Source organism: Antedon bifida, chromosome 3, assembly GCF_963402885.1.
Source record: "Antedon bifida chromosome 3, ecAntBifi1.1, whole genome shotgun sequence".
Classification (NCBI taxonomy): Eukaryota; Metazoa; Echinodermata; class Crinoidea; order Comatulida; family Antedonidae; genus Antedon; species Antedon bifida.
In genome coordinates, this window is record NC_136228.1 from 9,355,186 (window position 1) to 9,381,092 (window position 25,907).

General features: G+C 34.9%; 5 protein-coding genes across 7 annotated transcripts; 2 read left to right on the forward strand and 3 right to left on the reverse strand.

The window, feature by feature from the left end:
* Window positions 1-243: 243 nt before the first annotated feature.
* On the reverse strand, window positions 244-6,705 carry LOC144837592 (uncharacterized protein C6orf163 homolog). Its single transcript, XM_078692779.1, has 4 exons — window positions 6,537-6,705; window positions 2,523-2,725; window positions 2,023-2,225; window positions 244-1,556 (listed from the first exon to the last, which is right to left on the reverse strand). Exons 1-4 carry the CDS (start codon window positions 6,652-6,654, stop codon window positions 1,181-1,183), a joined length of 900 nt encoding a protein of 299 aa, XP_078548905.1. The 5' UTR covers window positions 6,655-6,705; the 3' UTR covers window positions 244-1,180.
* A 153-nt stretch (window positions 6,706-6,858) lies between these two features.
* On the forward strand, window positions 6,859-18,599 carry LOC144838553 (HEAT repeat-containing protein 4-like). The gene is made up of 15 exons (XM_078693963.1): window positions 6,859-6,925; window positions 7,406-8,357; window positions 8,861-9,004; window positions 9,581-9,795; window positions 10,274-10,385; window positions 10,927-11,100; window positions 11,818-11,871; window positions 12,674-12,843; window positions 13,155-13,169; window positions 14,597-14,896; window positions 15,271-15,454; window positions 15,853-16,038; window positions 16,592-16,781; window positions 17,000-17,198; window positions 17,556-18,599. The coding sequence occupies exons 2-15, from the start codon at window positions 7,412-7,414 to the stop codon at window positions 18,468-18,470; spliced, it is 3,804 nt and encodes a 1,267-aa protein (XP_078550089.1). The 5' UTR covers window positions 6,859-6,925; window positions 7,406-7,411; the 3' UTR covers window positions 18,471-18,599.
* On the reverse strand, window positions 18,571-20,294 carry LOC144838558 (large ribosomal subunit protein bL35m-like). Of its 2 annotated transcripts, none has more exons than XM_078693968.1 (4): window positions 20,154-20,294; window positions 19,506-19,748; window positions 19,254-19,382; window positions 18,571-19,105 (listed from the first exon to the last, which is right to left on the reverse strand). In XM_078693968.1, coding segments are annotated over exons 1-4 (660 nt in total). In that variant the 5' UTR covers window positions 20,156-20,294; the 3' UTR covers window positions 18,571-18,819. The 2 variants fall into 2 exon arrangements, with proteins under 2 accessions (XP_078550094.1, XP_078550093.1); XM_078693967.1 differs by having other exon boundaries at window positions 19,506-19,750; window positions 20,136-20,294.
* A 54-nt stretch (window positions 20,295-20,348) lies between these two features.
* Window positions 20,349-24,698, forward strand: LOC144838555 (copper homeostasis protein cutC homolog). 2 transcript variants are annotated; one of them, XR_013611655.1, is made up of 8 exons: window positions 20,349-20,487; window positions 20,957-21,016; window positions 21,483-21,651; window positions 21,993-22,033; window positions 22,397-22,432; window positions 22,594-22,755; window positions 23,250-24,061; window positions 24,233-24,698. XR_013611655.1 is itself a non-coding variant. In XM_078693965.1 (7 exons), the coding sequence occupies exons 1-7, from the start codon at window positions 20,436-20,438 to the stop codon at window positions 23,468-23,470; spliced, it is 741 nt and encodes a 246-aa protein (XP_078550091.1). In that variant the 5' UTR covers window positions 20,349-20,435; the 3' UTR covers window positions 23,471-24,698. The 2 variants fall into 2 exon arrangements, 1 of the variants encoding a protein (XP_078550091.1); XM_078693965.1 differs by having other exon boundaries at window positions 23,250-24,698.
* LOC144838556 (coelenterazine h 2-monooxygenase-like) lies at window positions 24,173-25,755 on the reverse strand. Its single transcript, XM_078693966.1, has one exon. The coding sequence runs from the start codon at window positions 25,436-25,438 to the stop codon at window positions 24,746-24,748; it is 693 nt and encodes a 230-aa protein (XP_078550092.1). The 5' UTR covers window positions 25,439-25,755; the 3' UTR covers window positions 24,173-24,745.
* Window positions 25,756-25,907: the final 152 nt, after the last annotated feature.

Here is a 25,907-nt window from a genome sequence, read left to right on the forward strand (position 1 = left end):
AAGTCCCAGGGTCCCTGTAAGTCCCAGGGTCCCTGTAAGCTCAGGGGCCCCTGGGTTTAGCCAGTGAGCGCTCATAGCCGTTATGCCACTGGCTCCTTGAGCATACATTTTACTTCTGCGAGTTTCTAGAGTTCAATATGCCTTTAAATAATTCTGTTTTACCAGTTCTAGTCATCCTGATAATCCCTTCAATATTACTCAGTTGATTAAAAATGTAAACAAAAAAACATAAGACACACTAACTTATTTATGGATATATTTAATTACAACATTCTTTTATAAATTCATTACAAACATGAAGGTTGACCAGGAAAATAGACAAGTTTTGTCAATAGCACAAGCAACGATAAAAAAGCTAAAAAAGCTGAACATTGTGAGAGTTAATACTGTAGTAATACTGAGCAATGTGCACAAAAGCTAAATAAGCACACAATATTAATATCAAGACTGAATATTTTCATATTTTAGGTTAAATTACAGCACATCATACTACAAAATGTAAAGAAATCTTTGTGCCTTTGCTACAAAAATTGTGAGCTTTCATTTTTGGACGGTAAATGAATGTTAAACCAAGGCAATCTAACAACAGGATGCTGAGCTACAGAGATCAAAGAGTTTATCTGTGGCTGTGACACGATCAGTTTCACACCCTTTAACAGGCACTGCGCCACAGAGAATATGTACATAGTACAGTACGACCTGGTACAGCATTTCTCGCAGTCAGACACGAGTTGCTATCTTGGCAAGGCAAGCTCAGTGTCCTGTTAGATTACCTTGGTTAAACTGACCAAATACAGTCTTAAAGAGAAACGGAATGGTAACCTGGCTTATACGCAGATTTCAGAGTGGGTTTCTCCTTCGTCTAACATCCCAAAACAAAAACTCCCCATTGTCTTTTCCCATGTAACTGTTCTGTTTTTGTGTGGTAATAGTACATAGATGTGTTACATACTATATTTATACTATTTAATAGTGTTAAATAGTATATTTATACTATTTCTTTACTTCACTGTGGGGACACAAGACTAATATATCTATTCTACCCCATTGGAAATACACTGTGTAAACTACGTTATGATAAGCACATTTTTATTAGAAAAAAAAATTGTGTATTCTATGAAAAGACAAATCCAAAAAGATACTTTGGCATATAAACAAATACTTAAAAGAAGCACACCAATCACTCAAGCAAGAAATCTGCCTGGCCTGGGCAAAATCCTTTTGTTTCATCTATAAAAAGCTGATAAGAATCCTTTAAGCCATTGTACTTTTTCACCCATGAGTCTTTTTCTTTGGTCATTTGTTCCAGTTCATTGTCTGTTGATTTGTGCGCTTTTTCTTCCTTGCTAAGTTTCTCTTCCAATTTTGCGATTTCTTTGGCGTGTAACTGTTTCAATTTTTGCATTTCTGTTGCAGCTGTTTGTCTCTCTATTTTTTGTGTCTCGGAAACGGCTTTTGTTTTTTCATCTGTTAGTTTCTTGTCGAGGTCCTTCAGTGCATTTTGTTTGTCGTTTGCAGCTTTCTTTGCAGCCTCTTCTGTGTCCTTGGCAACCACTCTAAAATTAGAAAAAAGTTTTGAATGTAAAAAGTGTCATGAGTAAATATTATAGTCATTATTATTATTATAAATAATAATTTGTCCCCAAAAACATGAAAAATGAAGATTAATAAAATCAGACTCTGAATTGGCCATTTTGTTATTCACTCCCAAGAAAAAAAGCACAACAAAAACTATGTTTTCACTTATATTATAAAAAAAATTAGCTGACACCGACAGCCAATTTGACTCTTTTTTGCTTTAAATTACAGTTTTTCTAATTAGTATTTTTAATCTTTGAGTAGGTTTCTACACAGTGGTGTAACGCTAGAGGTCTCAACATGTTTTAATGCCTGTTTTTTTCCTATGGGCACTGCTCAGGGGCCCCTGGGTTTAGCCAGTAAGCTCTTACAGCCATTATGCCACTGTTTGGTTTGGTAAAAAAAAGGATGTTGTGGAATACAGTAGACAATACTATCTCTTACATGGCAACCCTTGCAGCCTCTTTAGCTGCCAAATTCTTTTCTTCTTCTCTTGCACACTGTACAGCTTTTATTTTCTCCTCTTCACATTCTGCCTTCAACTTTTCAACTGTCTTGCGTAAATGTTCTTCTCCAGATTCTCGTTCCGCTCTTACTTGCTCTATTGTCATTTTCTGCATTTCTCCTTCTATTCGCAATGCTTCTTCCTGAAAAGAATTTTATTTACAATAACCTAATTAACATTTTGTACACATGTTTTTGGACTCTAAATAATTAATAACATCACTTGACTCAACTGTTTTTAATAATTTCCCATCTTCTGATTTTCCCATAGCTATATTTACATGACTACTGTTGTCCAGGTTCCATAAGTTTTATTTAATATAGGCATATGTGAACGTTTTTTTTTATAAAATTGTAAAAAAATAATCTGTATTTGAAAAACTTTTTTTTTTTTATTCAATTAGATTCAATGTGTTCCATATTAGGCTACTGTTCTGTACCTTAAAATGTCGTTCATGTTGAGATTGTAAATCTTTTAATGCTTGTTCTTTTTCTTGACCACATCTTAGTTGAACTTTGTGTATTTCTGCATTTTTTAACCTCTCTCCCTCGGCCCATACAGAGTCTTCTGTCGCTCTAATGGCAGCTTCTCTTTCAGAAAATGCATCTCTTTCCCATCTTGTATGAATTGATTGGCCAATATCTGAAAAAAAAAATGTATATTTATTAAATAATAATACTAGGCCTAGCCTCTAGGGCCAGGCCCCTAATATCTGTCTATTGTTCTTTCATACTAGTACTAGGCCTACCTATAGGCCCAGCCCCTAGATAGCTAGATAGAAAGGCCTAGCTATCTAGTGTAGTAGGCCCTATAGGCTAGAAGGGCCTGTAACGCCAAATGAAGTGACATTGCCAAATGAGGTGCGCGTGGTCTGTATCGCACAAGGCTAGGTCACTTAATTTGGCAGCACGTTTCTGGCGAGCTAATCGTGTTATTAAATATTGATATTATTTATTTCCAAATAAACACAAACTGAAAATGATTAACCTGAGTATTTCTAACCTAATAATCTTCATTCATTGTATGAAATTAAACCATTATAACTGAAACATACGACGAAAATTTACGATTTTAGTGTAAAAAACGAAAGGTACTGCCATCGAAAAATATAGAAAACTCGACATGCATGATGGGAAGCCTACCGACCCCTTTCTAAGCAGCTGGAAAAGAAGACTACTCGTTTTAGCGCCAAAGGGAAGTGTCTGAAGTCACGTCTGCATGTTATGCGGACATGGTCTGGGACAATTTGCCTTTAGCGCTAAAACGTTGATTGTTTGAGTTATGGGACGCCATTTCTGCATTATTTCCTAGTAATATTTTGATTTGACGTTCCTTTCGTCGGTACATTATTCCCGTTACTATTTTGTTCGTTTTTATGAATTTCTATGTTTATGTTTTCAAATTAAAATGATTATTCGTTGAATATGAATGTATCCCGTTATTCTATTGATTATATTGTATATATTTTTTTGTTTAACATTGCTTAACTATACAGTTTCCTATCCTTTTAGTTTCATTTTTAATCAATTCCGTTTTTTTTTAATGTATAATGTTATTTATGTTTTTTATTTATAAGTTCTTTAAGAATATGAGTTACATGATCACATTTATTTCACTTATTATACCTACAGTATAACACTATATTTACTTTGATGTCTGAAACATTAAAACATAAATTCGGAATAATGGCGAACCTAAGTCGCAAATTGTTAGTTAGATATTTGTTATAATTTCATCATCTCATTTGTTACACGTGTGTGTGTGTGACCTATAATAAATAAATAAGGGATGGCAGGCTACAGGTAGGCCTACTTCGAGGGGAAATTCATCAAATTGTTTCATCAAAACAATAATTCATAAGGTCGGAAACATTTAGAACATAAATAGATAATGAAACCAAATTTTGAGATATTGCGTTGTTCTCTTTTGTTATTAATCTTTTCATGTCACGTACCGTAATAGAAGGTAACAGTTGAACATGCATATCACAATAAATAAATAATGGTAATTAACTAATTAATTCACCAATCCTAATGTCATTTTCATCAAGTTTTAACAATCTTTGATGTCGGAAACATTCCCAATAATAGAGACTAATTTTGCAATATGTTAGATATTTTATTCAGCTGGTACTTTTTACCTTGATATCGGGAACATTTGAACATAAATTCGCAATAATGGATCATAATTGTGCAATGAAGTCGTGTCATCTTGTTCATATGATGTGGGAAAAAACTTTGGATGAGATATGGGGTGAGCGAAATTCTAAGCAAGCTAAATACATGATACTTATTTTGAGGTTGGAAAAAAGCACGTGAATTCGCAAATAATTGAACCTAATTTTTCAATGAAGTCGTCATCTCATTTGTTCATATCGATGTGAGAAAATGTTTGGACGGGAATGTGGTGAGCGAAATTCTAAGCAAGCTAAATACATGAGTTATTTTAAGGTTGGGAACACAACGTGAATTCGCAAACAATTGAACGTAATTTTGCAATAAAGTCGTTTGTTCAGATCATATTACAATGTGGGAAAAAAGTTTGGATGGGAATGGGGCGTTGAGCGAAATTCTAAGCAAGTATTACTTCGAAGTCGGGGGAACAACCTTAAATTCGCAATAATGCAATGGAACCTAATTTTGCAATGAAGTCGGTCACCTTGTTTGATACGATGTTGGAAACACGTTTGGAGGGGTGGACGAAATTCTAGGAAGCTAAATACAGTTAGTTATAACACTAATTATTTTGAGGTCGGGAATATTAGAATTTATACTTAAATGGAACCTAATTTTGCAATGGAGATTGCATGCGTTACCGGGATGCGTTATTTTCATCTCGGTTGTTCGTTCCATCAATTATACGTCGTACATAATGTGGAACATGCATGCACTGTTATATTTTGTGGGGTGATGAGAGTGGGATGCTACTGTAATCAAGTTAATATATTATTTATTGACATACAGTAATTTAATTAGCTATATCGATGGAATAGTAGATTAGGCCTATATTTACACATTTGCAGCCTTCACTATTTATAGAATAAATCAGCATTAAATAAGCCAGTGGGTAAATTTTTATGGAATTCATTTAAAAGCAATATGCTATATAACATTGAATCACGGTGAAACATATAACAATAAAGAAACAAGTATAGAAAAATGGGTAGCTTTAAGAAATACTATTATGCTAATATAATTTCTAATTTGCTACGATTATCAGAAAAGGAATTCACTGTGATACGAGTTACAGGTGGTACTGATCTGATTTTATTTCCTTTCATCTTGTATATAAATTACATTGTATAATCCGGGTTGTAAAATGAAAACAAACAAATGAAAATCTCACAAATTCTTTATGTGTAAAATATTTTAAAACGAGATATAGATGGTAATGATGATCATTGTCAAGTGTATAGAAAAATATGAACATTAATGAAATAGGATGTAATACGGAATTGATAAATGTAAAAATGTTACTGATGAATTGTAACGACATTGGGAATTAACAACTGTGTTAAATAATATGTTTGCGCCACAAAAGAGAGAAAAAAAGCTATCGATGGAATGGTGGGTACGAAATCCATGATAATTTAGCTACTTAGCTGAAATAAATTCGACGGGAACCTGATTTCACAAGAGGACCTCTTATATGAGTTTGTGAGGACTCCGTTTATAGAGGACATCTTAATATCTGTTCTAAAAACTCCTTAATATCAGTTCCAGAATTAACCTTAATATCATTTCTTTTCTAATGAAGAATCTGGGCAATTTACAATCAAGCAACAACACCACATAATTCTACGTGAATTCTACTGTACGTGAACTAGCCTTAATACCGCCTGATTACGGTATATAGGCCTACAGTATTAGCTTCAGAATAAATGACGACGCATTCTACAGATATTTAAAAAAATGAAAATATTAAATTGGCTTCGTCGAAATGTTGTACCTTGATAGACAGACCCCCAAGCACAGGTAAATCCTCAGATTCTGCTTGATCACAGACAATCTGCACTGCAGCACAACTAAAAAGCAGTAAAAAGATTTTGGCACACAAGGCGTATCATATAATTTGCGGACCATGACCGAAGCACTTCCGCTTCGATCTATTCGACGAAAATCAAAAAAGGATAACTATTTTCTGCTTTATATTTAATTTAATGTAATGGTGATCTAATAACAGGCGTAACAACACATAATACATATTGTAGTTTAATACTGGCTTAAATATAATTGTTTTATATAAACTGTATTTTAAAAAATGACAATAGAACTTCATTTTGCAATAGTACCTAATTTGGCGCCTTAGACGCCAAATTAAGTGCGGTACCTCATTTGGCAGCGGTACCTCATTTGGCGTGACAGGGCCTACCTACCCTAGATAGTCTAGCTAGGATAGGATAGCGATAGGCAGGCTATGTTATGCCCAAAACAAAAGCCTACTTTTTACTCACCTATTATACTATTGTGTGTAAAAGCTTGTGTCTGCACTGGTTTAGTGTCTTCATATCTGCGTGGTATTCCAGTGTAGTTCGGATTTAATGCTTTATTTGACTGTAACTTTGTATTCATTTTTCAATAACTTTTTCAGCAGGACGACGATAAAAACATGCGCCACACTTTCTTTTTAATTTTCATCAGTATTGTAAAAACACAACAGAATCACTGATGTGTAACTGTTGTCATAGCGAAACCAAGCCAGCGTATTTACGTTTCTATAACAACTAACTATAGGGGGCGTCCTTTATTATTTACTATTTTTGTGTGGTGGGGAAAAGAGGGTGGACACAACAATAATTATATTGTATAATATGAAAATGAAACATAAATTAATAGAAATCAGGTTAGTATGTATTGTGTGTATGCCTCTCCTCTCTAGGCCTAGCTAGCTAGGCCTATTATTAGCTAGCCTAGTACTAGCCTACCTAGCCTAGACCTACCTAGTACTTAGCCTAGCCTAGGCTAGGCCTAGGCCTAGTTCCCAACCAAGACTCCTGACTCTGCTGAGTGAGTACTAGGCCTACCCTATCTATCTCTAGTCTAGGGCCTAGCCTAGGCCTAGTAGTAGCTGCTAGCTAGTTAGTAGTAATGCTAGGCCTAGGTCCATCGGTCCAACCAGGGAGCAGGCTAGGCAGCTATGTCCCTACTAGAGTACGTAGTGGTAGGGTAGGCCTAGCCAATACAATTTAGGCCTACTTCAAAATATTATTGTAGCCTATATATATTGTAATTTTGTATGCTGTGAGTGAGGCCTTTTTTCATATAGATTGCTATGGTTTTTTAAATTTCTTATTATTAATTATCCTTTTTTTTGTTTCATCAGGCAATTATGAATGCTCAGGAAAAACTACTCCATCCACAGCTTTTTGTTTGTGCAGACAGAGTCAAAGTCCCACAAGTTGGAGATGACGAAAGAAATTTCAAATCATTTCACCTTGAACAAGCTATCAGTCGTCACTTTCTGCAACCAGTAGAAACATATAATAAGAAATATATTAAAAAGATTAGTGCTGATTTAATATTCAGTGAAGAGGTAGTACGCCATCATGCTGCCCACACACTTCCCTACGATAAAGATGCTATTTGGAGGTCGTTCAATCCTTCAAGCATTGTTGATCGGAAACCCGTTAAAACATCCGGAATTATGGGTAGATACAACCAACGAGGGGCTGAGAAAAAGCATCTACCTTGTCACATAAAGACCATCTCACAACACAGGTTGAAACCTCTGAAAAAGAAAGTCAAACATCCCAAACCAGATAACGTAGAAGACAAAGAAGAGGAGGTTAAAACAAAAGTAAATTCTCCTCAAGATTTATCGAAAAAATCATCTGTATTTTTAACACAAGATGAGACTGTTGATGAAAACCAGCAGAATAAACTAAACAAAAAATCATCAACTAAATGGGATGAGCATTTAATGATGAGTTTGAGTAAGAATACGGCTCGTTGGATCGTAAGCGAACGTTTAAGTGAAGGGCCTCAACAAGATAAGTTGAACAGATTACTGATTGATATATACGGTGAATCTTTAACCACTGTTGACACACTGATTCGCGACGATGCTAGCATCAGCGATCTTGGTAGTGCAGAGGGCGCCGATCTACCTGCCCGTCCAAAATCTTTACCTCCTGTACCATCAACTACCAGTACACAAACCGAACTAAAAAAAGATGTTATTGATGATGATATCAATTCTCAATCGTTAGCTTCCTTTTATCGTCTTCCTGAAGGGGTGCGAAGAACCCAACGAAACCTAGAAAAAGAATTATCAGGTACTGTTGTGTATGTCATAGATCAATATTAAACTATAATGCCTTAAGACCCTACTAAAATTAAAATCACATGGTTACAGAAAACCAAATAATTTTGTATGGTTTATCTGTATTAACTATAATGTACACTCAACAACAACAACATTTATAATAGAAACAGTTCATGAAATAAAAAACAGCATACATTAATTACAATAATTTAAATGGTAACTGTTTCAGGGATCAGAAAAAGAAGTAAAAGAACGCAAATACCAACCCCTAAACAAAAAAGTAACTGCATGACAAATCATTAGCTAATAATAGTAGATCTATAAATTATAATCCTAAAAAAATTCATAAATGTTTTAGATATTTCATCTAACAAATAAAAAATCTAATTACGGCACATTATTGTATTTGGAAACTTTTTTTTGTTTAATAGTTTTTTTTTTAATATTTTAAGGTTTTTACAGCAAGTAGTTTCTATAGACTCATTTCTTTATACTGTGTGGTTTGTATTGCAGGTGCTATCAATGCTACAGCTAAAACTATCTCAATTCCTCAAAAGAAAATCAAATCACCGCCTACTCTGAAGGATGTGATGAATGCAGGTGTAGGAAACAAAATATACGAAACTGATAATCAATATGAACAGGAATGGCTGTCAGGTATGAAATTGACTATTGGCATGGTCAATCATGCATCTAATTTAATATTTTTTATCAGCTAATTGCCTATGCCTATAGTCAATATTTGGTGTCGACCATGCATCAATTTTATTGTTTGCTAAAAAAATAGTTCATTCTTATATATCGCATATAAGCAAGCTCTCAATGCGCTGCTGCACCCGGTCATTTTTGGATCAAACTGGTATGGAAACATACTCCCATAATAGTGCGGCTATTAATCAGCGCAAAGTTGTGTCTTGATTTAACTGGTACCCATTTTATACACATGGGTGGAGAGAGGCAATTGTAAGTAAAGTGTCTTGCCTGAGGATAGAAGCAATGCGGCAAGAGTTGGATTCGAACCATGATCAGTAATCCAACGTCCAACACACGCCTTATCTCTATGATTTGTTGACTGTGCACACACACTGCCAATAGCAGTATTAAACTGTCATACTGTTTCTTTTTAATCATAGCTGGACCACTTTTTTCAATACCTTGTTGCTTATCCTATCTTGGCATCCAGAAATACAATATCCTTGAATAACATTAATTTATGACATTTTCTAAATACAGGAGCCCAACTTGTACCAAGAAAAGACAATTCAATTTTAACCTTTGACACTGGTAATAAATACAGAAAGGTAAAACAAGAGAACTACCCAGCAGACCCTAAACTTTGGCACTCAAAAGAAAAGAGTAAGAAAAGCAGGAAGGGTCACAAACCAACCAAAGACAAACTTCCTCACAAAGGTTATAGAAAGTGGAGTGACCTGCCAAAACCAATTGAGGTAAGTGCTGTATGGATGAGACTATCAGCTAGGTCAACCAACCATGCATGTCATTTAAGTTTTCTATATGTGCACAGTCGACCATGCATGTTAAATAGTATTTTCTATCTGCATGTTTGACTATGCCAATAGTATATATTTGGAATTTCCAGTATGATGTATGTGACAAATCCAAAATCCTTTAGTTTTAAAAACTAATTAGACAAATAAAGTAATTTTTGCAATCTTAAAGCAAATAATATGTATTTGCGCTAAGATTGCAAGAATCTTTGAGCAAATACTGTACTATGTATTTGCTTTAAGATTGCAAAAATTTGTTTTAAGCATGTCATCTAGTTGCCTAGCACGGAAGGTAAAGTTGGAAATCAACCATGTTACTACAAAATGAATGTGTTTTCAATGAAACTTCATTTGTATTGTACTGTATATAAATCAATTTAGAATGCAGTAATTGAAAATCAAATTCTTATTAAAACAGAATGAAGCAACGTTATCAATTCATGAAGCAGGCTATGATGCAGAAGCTCATCGAGATCCTGACCCTATGACCCTGAAACAACATAGGAGTAATATCGCCCTCATCAGAGTTGGTAAGACGCATTTGAAGCCTATACTAAAATTTTACAATGTATTACTTTATATTAAGTATATGAAACACGGCTGTAGCTGTATTGATATGTTAGCAAGCTATGTTAACATGTGCCATTTGATGCATTTTTCATGTAGATTTATTGTCTTTTAAATTATTAATTATGCCAAGCAAAATGAATTTCCATTGTAATGGACCAATAACAATTCTTGAATCGTGAATCGCATTGTTATCCAACATTAAATGTTTGATATACTTTTTCAGTCGTTGGATAACTGAACACATTCGCATGAATGTCAATTGTCTTTACTGAAAATGACCAGTTGTTATTTTCTGTCCTGTTTTTATTATATAACAGAGGGAAAGTTCAGCTGAGTTTGTCAATGTTTGATTTTATCAATCCAGCATACAATGGTATTAATGTCTGCAACAAATAATGTTTCTTAAAGAAAAGGTGGTTTTTTTCTCAGTACTTACAATATTGTTTTTAATTTGCGTTTTTGCAGTCTAACTTAATCTAAATTTAACCTTTTCTTTTCTAGTTGATGAGTGGCGCAATAAATGGCATCTCGGTAACAAGTGGTATGACAGTTCTATAGACGACTTGGAGCGTGATATGTCTGATATTAATGAGCACGTCAGGTTACAAGCTATAGCAACTGTTGCTAGGGCAGCAACATTTAGACCACAAGCGGATCCAGGCATTCCTTTGAAAAGTAAGACTGGAACATTATTCATTAATCATTTTAAGTACAGTCAACTCTCCAAATACCAGACTCTCTGAAAACGGGAAACTCTCCCAAAACCAGACTTTTCTCAAAGTCCAAAATGTCCCATATTCCACTTTACCATTAAAAGCACATTCTGAATACCAGATTTTCCGGAAAACCAGACATATTTGGCCAGCCCAGAGGTGTCTGGTATTGGGAGAGTTGCCTGTATAAACGTTAATTCTTTTTCTTCCCATTGAGACCTAGAGCCACTCTTGAGCACGTTTAGGCTTAGTTACTTGCATGGGTAAGTTGGTGATCAACCCACCATAGTTAACTATAATTGATTCATGAGGTCAACTTACCCAGGTAAATAACTATAGGCCCAATTCAATTGGTAGAGTTGTTTTTAGCCTGATGCAGCAATAAATGACAGGGGCTTAAATGGATTAGAACACCAAAAAAATGTACTGCATTCTTTTAACAAGCCTGATGTGTACACTGGACCTCCTGTTCAAGTCCTTATCCAAGACTACCACCAAACCAATATTTGATTAAACCTTTGCCAATATTATGGATCTAGTTTGCAGTGCCCCTGTCTTAACTGCTGAGCCTCAACTCGACTTTCTCTCCTAAATATTTTAATTATCACTTTTTTATTTTTCATGAAAAGTAACTGTTAAGTTTTAATTTTTGTTGCTATTTGATTTGCGTAAATTTTAGGCAAGATAATGAAATGGAGGGCGAAAACAACTAGTATGATGATTGGTCTAGCAGGTACAAACATTGGATTGCCGTGTGATGTGCATGACTCTGTTTAAACCTAATAATTGATAATTCACAATCATATGTTTCAATCTAACAAACACTAAATATTGATGAAATTATGATATTATTGATATTGAAATGGAGACAGTGGCTTAACGGCTATGAACGCTCACTGGCTAAACACAGAGGCCCATGAGCAGTGGCCAGAGAAAAAAAACAGGAATTAATATATGCCGAAAAGGCTAAAAAGCCCGAGGCCTGCAGCGTTTGAACTTGGAAGGCCACTTAGGTTTCCTCAACCAGGGGCCTCAGGCCTCTGCATTACGCCACTGAATGGAGAGCGACATCAAATACATTAGTATGATGATTAATCTAGCAGGGGCAAACATTGGATTGGCGTGTGTGTGTGCATGATGGTGTAAATGTTTAAACATTAATTGATAATTCTTATTCATATGTTTGAACTAACTAACACAATTAACACAATGAAATTATGGGAACAATTATTATGAATTTGCAGTTTAAAGTCACCCAGTAGAAAACTCCATGTCATTTTGTTGATTTAAACTAATTTACTAAATTAACCTCACTATGTGATAATATATTTTGCACCCAAATTAAAATATTTTCATTTTGTTTATGTTTTGAAGTTTTATGTGTCATGATTACATCAACTATTTTCATGCAGCTAACAAAAGAAAAAGTGTTTTTATTATTTTGAAAAAACATGATTTTTACAAGCAGCTAATATTCAATATTAGAGTACTTTATTTTGATATTAAATAATAATTATTATTTTTTAAAATTGTAGGTACATTTAAAAAATCCAGTGATGGCAAAGAAGGAAAAAAAGAAAGTGCAGAAGGAATTTTACCGGACAAGCTTTATAACTGTGTTATTAAGGCCTTAAGAGACACGAGTATCAGGGTTAGGGTTACAGCAGCGATGGCTTTGTACACACTCAACAGACCAAATGAAGAGGTGAGATCACTCATTCTTGGCACATACACACTAAGAGAGCTCTGGCTTGTAAACATAGAAATCATTTTTTATACGTTTATTACTGTATATACTTAATAGTATTGTTAACATAATATATATGTAGATATTGTGTACAATAGTACAATATTCCAGGTATGGAGCTCTCCGGGTGTGCCTGGTTTAAATTGCTAATGTGTTTTGAAAGAACATGATTGGAGACAATTCACACTTTTTGGGGTTTAAAATACATTACTATATATCATGATGATCCACAAATTAACCAACACATTTTCTTTTAAATATTTGAACAGCCCCCATATGAAGAAGTAAGTACTATCTTGTGTGCATGCAATTGTACCTAAACTAAATTTGTTGTAACCTAATTTGATGCTATTCTTCACCTGTGTTGCTACTGTATGCATGCATGTTGTGATAAAGCATTGGCAATGTCATATACAGTATGATGTGATATCAACAACAATCTGGCTAATTAATACCAGTTGACCAACTGGGTTGACTATGAGCTTTTACCAACTGACCAACTAGTGATCCAGATTTAGGTTGTCTGACCATCAATCTATCTTTATCTCCATGATCAAACCAACCAACCAACTGGCTTTATTTTTGTTTGACATATTGGTAACACTGTATACAGTATGTAAATGTAAATTTACACATATAACACTGTATACAGTATGTAAATGTAAATTTACACATATAACACTGTATACAGTATGTAAATGTAAATTTACACATAACACTGTATACAGTACAGTATGTAAATGTAAATTTACACATATAACACTGTATACAGTATGTAAATGTAAATTTACACATAACACTGTATAAAGTATGTCCTTGTAACATCCTTGTTTGTGTTTTTACTAATATTGTAATGATTAACTTGATTGACGTTTCTAAACTGTTTGTCTGTGATGGAGGTCGCAATTCAATTTTGATGATAGTTGGAAAATAACCACAAACAAATTGCACTGCACTATAAGACAAACTTGCATGTAAATGTTAAAAATGTCTTAAGGCTATAATATTACTACTCTTAATAGTATTTACTTTGTCACTTATACAGTACTGTTTTGGTGGAATAAACTGGTTATTGTCATATAAAACTTCCCACTGAGCATGTAGAAACCGAAGATAAGCTGTACAACAAAACAAAATGGAACTTCAATTAAATATTGTCATGTACAAACTTGCATAAATGATGAAAAATCAGTTATAAATTAATATACTATAAGAATACTGTGTGGTGCCCATAGAGGAGAAGTGGAGGAGAAGTGATAGATGTGTACAAACCTTTCACTGACTGAGTGTGTAGAGATCGAAGAAAAGTCTTTAAATAAATATACTATAAGTTGTCTATCAAGAATACTGTGTGGTGTGAAAAAGTCATTCAATAAATATACTATAAGTTTTCTATCAAGAATACTGTGTGGTGTGGAAAAGTCATTCAATAAATATACTATAAGTTGTCTATCAAGAATACTGTGTGGTGTGGAAAAGTCATTCAATAAATATACTATAAGTTGTCTATCAAGAATACTGTGTGGTGTGGAAAAGTCATTCAATAAATATACTATAAGTTGTCTATCAAGAATACTGTGTGGTGTGGAAAAGTCATTCAATAAATATACTATAAGTTGTCTATCAAGAATACTGTGTGGTGTGGAAAAGTCATTTAATAAATATACTAATAATATATTTTATAGTTTCTATTCTATTTGTTTAACTGTAGGCAAGAAAGACACTTCATGAGGTGATTCGTGTTGGCAATCCGCCTGAGCGTTGGGCCGCAGCACAGTGTCTGGCTCATGCAGGTGTATGTGATTCATACGTCGTCGGAGAACTTGTCAAACAGTTCTTTGACAGTACAGAGCCAGTGAAACTAGAACAGTGTGTCCACTTGATGTCAAAGTTAAGCGATAACTCCACACTAGTACATTCAATGATTGCGGAACAGTTGAATAGTACGAATTGGCAGCACCGCATGATGGCTTGTAAGGTTTTGCCAAAACTGCATGGGCTTGTCAATAAGGTGGGTTCATCTAGAGTTTGACAACTATATTATGAAAGCCATTTGCATATTGATCAAAAGGTCGAGAAACTCAACAGTTCTTTTCAGAACTAATATATACCACAAACTTTATATCGACATTTGATTTCGCCATGCCAACCTTCAAACAACGCCATATCCACAACTCATTTTTATTTACCTAGTTTCGTGGTGTGTTTCCTAAAGCTCTGTCTGAACTATCAAACTAGTTAGACAAAAAAAGTGTGCCCAATATGCTAGTGGTATGCTTAAATGTGGTAGTAAAAACAAGTTACCTGATTAAAGCAGACAGTAAATTAATCACACAATTGCACATGTTATTCATTATTTATTATATATAATCATATTTTTTGTAGGATATTATGCATAAATTAGCAACTCTAATGTGGCATGACTGGCACCATGAAGTGAGACGTGTTGCAGCTCAGACACTCGGCAAGACAGGACACGGCAAAGAGGTTCACAACGATCTTCACGACCGTATCTTGACTGGAACAGAGAGAGACAAAGTTGATGCACTACAAAAGATAGCTCACCTTGGTAATAATAATAATATATATAGAGCAGAAGTGGCCATTAAAATATACTGAATGATGTGTTTTTTTACTTTGCTTTGAGAGTTACGCAATATATTTCTAGGTTTTACTTTGATGAATTACTGTATTTAATTAGTAAGATAATAATAATAAGAGATCACGCATACACAATAGTTATTGTGTAAAGAACACGCCAACAAGTGTTGGCTTATTTGACTGCTATTGAAATCTAATCATTGCAATCACTGTAGTGTAAAAAAAATACAAACATTCAAGTATATGTATACCTTTACACAAAAGCGTAAACATTTTAGGTCTATACAGGAAAATATAAAGAAGTGATATCTAATGTTCTCTTTAGAAAATTTCACTGAAAATTATTTTGATAATTACTTTTTTCAGGTATTATGACTGCACGCCTATTGCCAGCATACCTCCAGTGTTTTGATGATGGCTATATATCGGTTCGTCTAGCAGCAGCAAGGACTGCTGGCATCCTCATTGTGGATGATGATCGAGTTCTCAGAAAGCTGCTTTTTATGACTCAGTTTGATATCAACTGGAAAGTAAAAGCCCATGCTATTCAAGGTATGTGTTTTCTTTATATATATCAGCACATAGAGGACAGTGTTTTCGATGGACATACAACTAAAAAATGTTTAATAAAGATGAGTAGCAAACGCCTTCCGGTCCTGAAAAAGTATCCAGATTATAATGTTTGGCCGATAGGGTCAAACATTTTACCGCGCTTATGTTGGATATTGTTGACAATGTTTTTTGTTTTGGAAGCTGTGTATTTCTATTGCATTGTTTAGGATTAGTAGGGCAGGGGGAAGATTACATTAATTTAATCAAGGATTTTTTTAATGGGAAAGAACTTTAACATCATAATATTAATAGTCTATCAAAAATGGATATCACTAAAAAGTAGTTTATAATGTTTTAATTGAGGGGATTTCTTCTCTGAGGCTGATGTTTCAGTATTTTCTATAGAAAGTCAAAAAACCTTTGAGATGTCTGGTTGCGGTAGGCAAATTGCCATACGTACAACTCCAGAAACAGCTTCTGGAGTCCTTATGGATGTGGTACAGCATTAAATACACTGATAGTAAGTTAAAAAACTGATATTTTTGTTTTCCAGCTCTGGCATTAGTTGGTAAGGTGACAACTCCAATCCGTGACGCCATCATCTGGGCACTGAGGTTTGAGGCAGAGCCTGGTGTACGAGCCGAGGCCTGCTCAGCACTTATAAGCCTCAAGATCACCGGGGATGACATAGCTCATATACTGCAAGATAAGCTGTTAGTTGAGCCAGAACAGTTGGTTAGAAGGTATGATTGTTTGACTGCCTTCTGGGATGGGTAGATGGCAACGGAGAAAATTCACCATATTCTTTTTAATATAACACTTATATAAAAGATGAAGAACTAACATTTTAAATTGACTACAGTATTCCTAACTACTGTAAAATATTTAAAAGGAAGTATAGTATTACACTTAGTAATATTTCCCTTATTTTAATTTATATTTTTTCTTATTATTGTTACAGCCAAATTGTTCTAGCATTAGAATCAATGGGCCTAAGTTCACACGGTGACATGGACATGGTGTTGCAAATCAAAGAAGAGGTTCGACGTCTGTGTACAAGATATAATATAGCAGCAAAGATTGCTCAGAATGAGAAAAAGGAGAACAATGATTTATATGTTGACAAGTTCTTCAATTTACCAAAGTCACCAGAATTACCAGTAAGTTTATTTTGTCCAGTTATTTAGTTAATAAATTTCCTTTATGCAAAATTCTAATTATTGCATTGTTTTTTGGGATTTATTTTTGTATACACTATGCAACAATGCATGCATGTAAAATTAATTGGATTCAAACTTTCAGTAGGCCTAATCTTGATAAGATTATTGAAAGACTCCAAATCGTTTATCACTCAATAGCCCTTTTCTAACAGGCCAGAATTCCAGTATAAATTCATGGAATGTTTCAATAAACTTGGAGAAAGTTGTATATGGTATATCTCATTCCTTATAATATGGTAATTTTGTTTTTAGTTTTAGCAGTCAATGATTGATTTACTGAAACTTGTTTTATTTTAGGATTTGGATGAAAATAAAGATGAAAGAGTAACGTCTGTGAAGACAAGAGGAACCAGTGCCAGTCGTCCTTCCACCAGACACAGTGCAAGGACAACAACGCCAAGCATCATCATTAGCCTCGAAGATGAAATCAATGACAGCTCTGACACGTCTTTGTTTCAGGCCAACGGTGGAAGAGATCATCGTACTGGTGGCCTCACAGGATCCTCTAAAGGAAGTAGAGTCCAATCTGCACACGACAGGAGAACTCCTGAAGAGCGGCTTGAGAAACTTATTGATCTTTACGAAGGTATCTGCACCTCAGATGAGTATAATGAATTTGCTCATCCAGATGATAAAACAGATGAAGGTAGCGCATCAAAAAGTAATGTAGAAGTGTTGGAATCAATCCCAGAAAAAGAAATGGAAGAAAAACCTTCACAAACAGGCGACACTGAAGCAAGTGATGTTAAACCAGCTGTTACTGAATCACCACTGGACAGAAGCACTTCAATCAGTACTCTTGTGGAAACGATGTCCGCAGGCGATCAACTCGATAAAGAATTTCCTGACCTGATGAGTGTGGAAGACAGTGTCCGTCCATCAACTGATATGACATCAAATGTAGAATCTGTTGATATTGAGCAATTTGAAGAGGCTATCGAGGCTATCAAGAATGCTCAGCATTCTGCTAAAGATGAAGCTGATGAAGAAATAGCTGATGAAGTAGCTGATGAACGAGTTCATTCAAATGAAACTGTAGATAATAAAGATATTTATGACAAATCTATTATTGAAGAGATCGATGACAAATCTGTGAATGAAGAGATTGATGACAAATCTATTGATGCCAATGATAGCCTACAAAGTGAACCTCCTGAAAGTAGAGCATCAGACGTTAACTCTCGGTGCGAATCAGAATCTTCCGATGACTAAATTAAATGAATAATTCATGTGCATTTATTTTAAAAATTCCTTGTTATAGATGATGTGATGCATATTCTTCCCTACATTATTTTTTTGATAGCAGTCAATATTGTAGAAATAAAATAACTTTATTATGTATATTTGTTACCATTCTTTCTTGTTTTTAATCAAGCAACACTATGAATATATTTAAGTCATTGACAACACTTATCTGCTACTGAACAATCCTGTTTTTATGGGGACAATAAATACAATGTATCATTGTCATGGGTTGATCCGGTGTTCAATTTTAACTCTCTCTCTCTCTCTCTACCCTAAACCCCTCAACAATACTATTCCTCCTTGATGCACAGTATATTTAGTCCTTCATTCTATAGCCATGTTTTCCAACTCTTTCATAGTTGGCATGTGCAATTTTTTCACCAGGCCATGTTTTAAATCCATTAAAGTTTCTTTCTTGGTACTTGTCATAAGGATGGTCGACATAATATTTACGCTCTCTCCAGTATCTGGTCACCATTAAATCTAACATTTTCGATTGCGTTCTGCTGCAGAAAATATGATTTTTAATTCGCTTTTTCCGGTTTAAAGACTTTTTGAAAAGCTTCTTTTTATAGCCAGCATATCTTCTAAGCCATAATCCACTAAAAAAAGAGGAAATTATAAGTATTAATGATGTCATAATAATTATTCATATTCACATCAGCCAACTGCTATGAAGAGGACACTTTGTTGGTTCCAAAGGCAACTTTGTGTCCCCTTAATAGACGTTTTATTGTATTGAATGCTTACTTTGAAAATCTGTAGAATCTGGAAATAACTGCCTTAACGGTCTTCTTTTTGCCCTTGTTCATGCTACAACGCACAACCGTCCTTGATGGTTGGTCGTTTGTAGATGCAGTTACTCTTAGTAAATGTGGTCTGAAAAAAAAAAACAGGGTTACAGAGATGAAAGAATAGTAAGCTTACCGATACCAGAATATTTTAATTGTTATTATTTAATTACTGCAACTAGAATATTTTATGATGCGGTGGTATGCTTACAAATTTGCATTTCTTTCATTTAAAAACATCCCAACAGTTACAGTAGGTTGAGTCACATAAGATTTTATCAAACACGTGGAAAATGATCTTTTTAACGACTCTGGTATAACAGGGTTACTGACAACATTTTCTGGGAGTACTTTGTATAGAGGAGTAGAGAATTTTTGAAGAGGTTGTTGCGATATTGGTGTTTTTCTGCTTACTCCATGACGACTTGCCAGTCTTAGCAAAGCAGTCCTGAACATCTGTAAAGAAAGAGATACTGTTAGAAGTTTTCTACTTATAATACACAGTAGTAATTTCACACCTGACAGTGAATTAGTATATTATGCATCATTCATATGTTAAAATGTAGCCAACCCAAAGAAAAATGCATTTTTTTGTAACAATAATAATAGGCAGTACGTTTATCTTAACATACATAAATGAATTTTAAATATAAAAATAGGTAAATACATACCAGACCTAGAGTCTACTAGGCTATAATAGCTAGATTACACTCTAGGCCTATTGACCGTTCGTGATCGACAGTCTGCGCTGTTATGGCCGACTTTGAAGGCGGCTGAGAGCGCAGTGGTACTGCTGGTAGGCCTACTCTACTACCTAGCCTACATTTAATAAGTTAAGTACCCTTGTTTACTGAAAGATATCTTTCAATTATTATAAAGGAGAACAGTGTATTTTCACGGTTTTATTGCAACATAGGAAATATTTTGCAATTTTAGTGTATTTTAAAAAATCTTGAGCGAAGAGAATTTTTAGTTTTTTATGAGCACATGTGTCTGCTGCCCTCTGTGTCAAAACAACGGGAAACTTTTCTCAGATGAGACGGAAACGCGCAACGCGTTACTGATGGTCTCTATTGTGTAGTTTGTTAACGCGTGGTTTGTTGAAGAATAAACTTTGTTTTGTTCTTTAAAACATCTGAAAATGGAAGTCTGTGTTGACTCTGTCGAGTCAGCATTGATTGCTGAAAGGGGTGGTAAGACTTACGTAAATAATGGGTTAAGTAAAAGTTGTTTAAATGCTAAATCTTTGGCAAGAGGCCTGCCTACTAATAACTAGCCTCTAGCCTAGGCCTAGCTAGGCTAGTAGGGCCTCTCTAGAGCTAGGGCCTCTCCACAAGCCAGGCAAAGCTCGGCTAGCCAAGTGGTACTATCTAGGCCTAGCCTAATTAGTTGGTCTGCAGCATCAGTGCTGCTAGGGATAGCTAACATAACATACCACCACCAGGTCTATCATGGTGGGGGCTACTCCGTAGCCTACTAATACTAAAATAAGGACTAAAGGTCAACATTTTTTTTCAAGATGACACCGGTTGATTGTCATTTGATTGAGAGGAATATATGATAATTATTTCATTTATTCATCTCAAATCAAATCATTGAGACGTTATATTTATTATTAAAAAAATGGATTCTTTCTACACCAGTCTTTTTTTTATCATTCAGGTGCAAATCGCATAGAACTCTGCAGTAGTTTGATAGAAGGAGGCATTACACCAAGTCAAGGTACTACGATATACACCTTTATCACGAAACGGAAGACATCTTTGATCGATGAAAAACAATGCTGTGTAGGGAAGCGTAATCAACAGAATTAACAAAGCGTTTTCAGGGGATTTCAGGACACCATGTTAATTAAAAAATCGTAACTCTTGAAAGGAGGATTGTATGAGAAAAAAAAGAATATTTTACAGTAAAAATTTTGTCCATATGACTGTCCATTAAGGAGGAATTTTTAAGTAAATTGTCCTCTGAAAATATTCTCGCCGAAGATGTCTTCCGTTTTGTGAAAAAGGCGTATTATTCAGATAATGAATGTTTATGAGTGCAATGGAGCAAATAATTGCATTCTACGAAAGAGGAAATGAAATTATTTGTACCATTGCACTCAAACACTTTTAATTAGGTAATTGACATTTGAACATTACAACCAGAACAACTTGAATCGTCAATTTTTTTTTCCAATCTCCAGGTTTGCTTAAAATAGTTCGATCAGAATGTAGACTACCTATCTTTGTGTTGATTAGACCTAGAGGTGGTGATTTCTGTTATTCTAACTCTGAGCTTGAGGTCATGAGGCAAGACTTGCTAGTTGCAAAAGACTGCGGAGCAAATGGAATTGTGATTGGCTTTCTAACTAGGTAACGGGAACAAGGCTGTGCAAAACAACATTGTAGCCTTTAAAGTTATTGCTAACTGATTTAGCAATAACTTTAAAGGCTACAAATGAATGCAAAGTCTAGCCTACTTGCTGTGTCATATATCATACCGATAAATTGTATTTTAATATTGCCTTTTAAAATTTCATGTATTTTTCTTTGTTGTTTTATTGTCTTTATTATGCCACGCAAAATGAATTTCCATTTTAAAGTGAACCAATAAAATGTCTTGAAACTTAAATATCACAACTACAATTCACCTTAAAACGACAAGTCTGCATCCTCCTCCAGACTTTTAATTGTTCTTTTTAATTTGATTACAGGAATGGGGAGATTGATATTGAAAGATGTAAAGAATTTATTTGTAAGTACATAATATATTTATACCACAATAATAACGACCAGACATGTTAGACTTTAGTAGAATGAGATCTTCTTCTCTACTCAACATAACAAATATGGTGATGCAAAGTCCAAACATATGCTCTCGCAATGCTCTGTAGAACCATACCTTAATGTCTATCTTGAAGTTGTTGATTGCCATTTAAAATTCTTTTTCTAAAATGATCCTCTCCTTTAGTCACTCTGTAGTCATGGATTACGATCATACTCCAGAAAACGGTTGTAGCACAACAAACCAAACGTCAATACATTCTCAACCTTAACTTTACTATTACAATATGTTACAAGTATCATACCTTCATTTATACTTACTATTTACTTGTAGCCTTAAGTCGACCATTGGAAGTAACCTTTAGTAGAGGTAAGTACTTTTCTTTCATAGTTCAAGGGTCAAATGCTTCCAACCAAAAGGCAAGCCTATCTGGAAAAGCATTTATTTGCATATTGTAGGTTCTGCTCTAATATCATTAATAGTCTTGGAACGTTTGTATAAAGAGGTCATTATATTTCTTCATAATTTAGCTTTTGATATGGTTGCTGATCCATACAGGTCACTGGATGTCCTGATAGATCTTGGCTTTGAACGAGTCCTCACCAGTGGTTTAGACGCATCAGCATTAGAAGGTTTACCTATTATTAGAAAATTAATTGAACAAGCTAGAGGAAGAATAATTGTTATGCCAGGTAAGTTGGAACTGAGGCATTTTGGTGCCAAATTAAAGCCTGTGCTTTAGAACATGTGCCTTCATAATTTCAAGCGAGCGTGCACTCTCCTCTCTCTCTCTCAGCCAAAATAAATTATAAAAAATGATGACCAGTTGAATATTATTTGTTGATATGGAAAGAAGAAGGCAACAAGTATTGTATTGGAGATGTAGACATCGGGCTAAAGAGTCAGCTCTTTGTAATACGAATAGTTGAAGCTGTATTGGTTTGCAGTCCAATGATGGGAGCAGGGGTCGTAAAACATACGGTTAGTCTGTGGTTCTTCTTGCTAGCGCCTTCGGGACCACAGGCTGGCTGAAATTTCTAGCACCCTCGGACCACAGGCTGGCCCAAAAGAACCACAGACAAGCCGTGTGTTTCACAACCCGTTTAGAATGATGGTGATTTATTCATGAATTATTTATGCAATACAGTAAAATTTAACCAATAATAGAAAACTATTTTCTTATCAGGGGGTGGCATCAATGACCGAAACTTAAGAAGAATCCTAGTAGGATCCTGCGCTAATGAATACCATTGCTCTGCTAGGACTACTCAAGATTCTAATATGTTATACAGAAATAAAAAGGCTTTCATGGGAGGTGTGCTGAGACCACCAGAGTTTGTACAGAAGGTTGCTGATGTAGATATGATACGGAGGTTGGTTGAAGAACATAGTGAACTGTTGAACTGAGGTTAGATGTGACCACTGTGGAATTGTATAGAGAAGAAGTTCCATCCTCTTGTAATTAAAAAACTTCTTGAAAAGGAAAATATTTTTGTGTAATGCTGGATGGTGACATTACCCAGCATCTCATTTTTTTTGTTCTTTCAATCACGTTGGTGCTACTGTAGATTTAAAACATGACTGCAAGTTTAATTTGTTGACTCAACTGAAAGGAACTACAGTAGTTGCACAAGAGAAGTTTCTTTCACTTTCGAATAACTGAAGAGAATTTATAAGATAAGTAAAACGAATTGGTTGCGGTTATCCACAACAACAATGCGCGAAGCAATTCAAAGTTATGTTCAACTGAATGTAACTCAAATGCACTCATGTCAACATATTTTATACAACTATGTGTGTTACTTTGACCAGTTGAGTTCCATATCGACCTAACTCCACATTAAGCTTGGTTCCTCCCACTTGGACAAACTGCAAACGATTTGACCAATCATGACCCAATGGATCATCCAAACTGTTTGATGTGATTGGTCAATTCACTTGGGTTGAACCATGTCGTTGCCCTATGTCCAAGTGAGAAACTAGCTTTAAGTCACATAAGTTGGATACCACCAGTAGTATTGCATGAAATGAAGTTAGTTACTACATCTCAGTTCACCACATTTCTGCAAAAGGTGGCTTTTTCATGGTCCTTCATGTCATTTATGTTGGTTTTGTGGAAAAAAATATATTTGAGTTATTAAGTTCAATGCAGTAGTAGTTAATTAACAGTAAGTATATTTTGACACTCAGGGTATTAATACTAATAAAAAAGTTTTCTTGAAGTTCAGACACACTCAAAAGGAACATTACTGTACATGTATGATTTTCTGTACACATGCTTTCTTTATTCTAGATTGGTTGGAGGCGAGGTCATCATATTATGCTAATATTTTAAGGCCTTCCATCTTCTTTCCTTAAGTTTCTGATGGTACAGCATTTTAACAATGTTGATAAAGGCAACAACTCGCATTTTATTTTTATTTTATTAAGATTTATAAATTTCGTACTGGAAAATCAAATTAGTGCAATTAAATTGTGTAGTTTTATTAACATTCAAGTACTTCAAGTAATTTCTTCCCTTAAACCACACTTGCCTAAATTAATAAGAATTTGTTATTAATATTATGTTGGTAGAAATATACTATTTAGTTTATTGAATAAAAGGACTACCATCATGTAATTTGTTTTACAGTAACTTGTTTTCACTAATTTCCTTTCAATAGTCAGTACAGTAATTTTTGTCTAAGAATAGAGTTTTTTCATAAAATGATAGATTGCTTTTCCAATATCATCTGGTGAATCTTCTTGAAGGAAATGCAATCCTGAGACCGAAACTGTCTCCTGATTCGGCCAGTTCTCCGTCACTTTGGTAATTCCACTGCTGAAGAATCCTGGCTTGCCATTGATGTACAACTTTGGAATATCGGCAGACTTCAATAGCCATGTGCGATAAGCATTGACAATATCAACCACATCTTGAGGACCATCTGTGGCAACTGGTATTTCTCTTGGCCATGTGAGAGTAGGACGTCGGTCTTCACCTTTTTGTAAAAAAGGTTCCCTATAAACGGCCATTTCCTCTGTAGAAAGCTCACGCATTACTGATAGTGGTAGAAGTTTTTCTACAAAAAAATTATTCTGAAGTACCATCTCTTCACCATTGTCAGATCGCAAGGCCTGGAAAATGTCTCGCGCTATCTCAGGAAAGGCTTCCCACGAAGGCACCACAGCGACAATGCTTTCCATGTGAACAATTCCTTTTACTCTTGCTTGATTTTGGTGAGACCAATGAAATCCAAGTCCAGAACCCCAGTCATGACATACAATGATCACTTTCTCTGGAAGATCTACACTTTTAAACCAGGAAGAAAGATATCGGTAATGGTCCTGAAAACGATATGATTTTGTATCCTTCAGTTTGCTCGAGCGGCCCATTCCAATTAAGTCAGGTGCTAAGCATCGTGCGAAACCTTCGACATGAGGTATAATATTTCTCCAAAGGAATGAAGACGTTGGGTTCCCGTGCAAGAATACAACTGCAGCCTTATCAGAACCAATTTCAGGCTTGCTGAAGTTACTCGAATCATAATATTAATAATTCATTTCAGCATCCAAAACATTGATTTTAGTACATTTATCAAACCAGTTAGCTGGTGCACAACTTGAACTCAAACCACATTTTCTAAGAAGTCCAAAAGAGTTAAAAATGAACCTTGTTTTGATTCGTGCAAAAGACAAGGCTGCCATGTCGATGGTCGCGGCGGAAGGAATACGAATTTTAATCTTTAAAGTACAATCTCTGTTACTGTATGATGGGTTTAAGAAATGCGTCAACAAAACTAATTAACTGGTTTCAGAAAAACGCAAGCGTTTCACAAGTTAGTTGTGACATGCACGAAGGCAA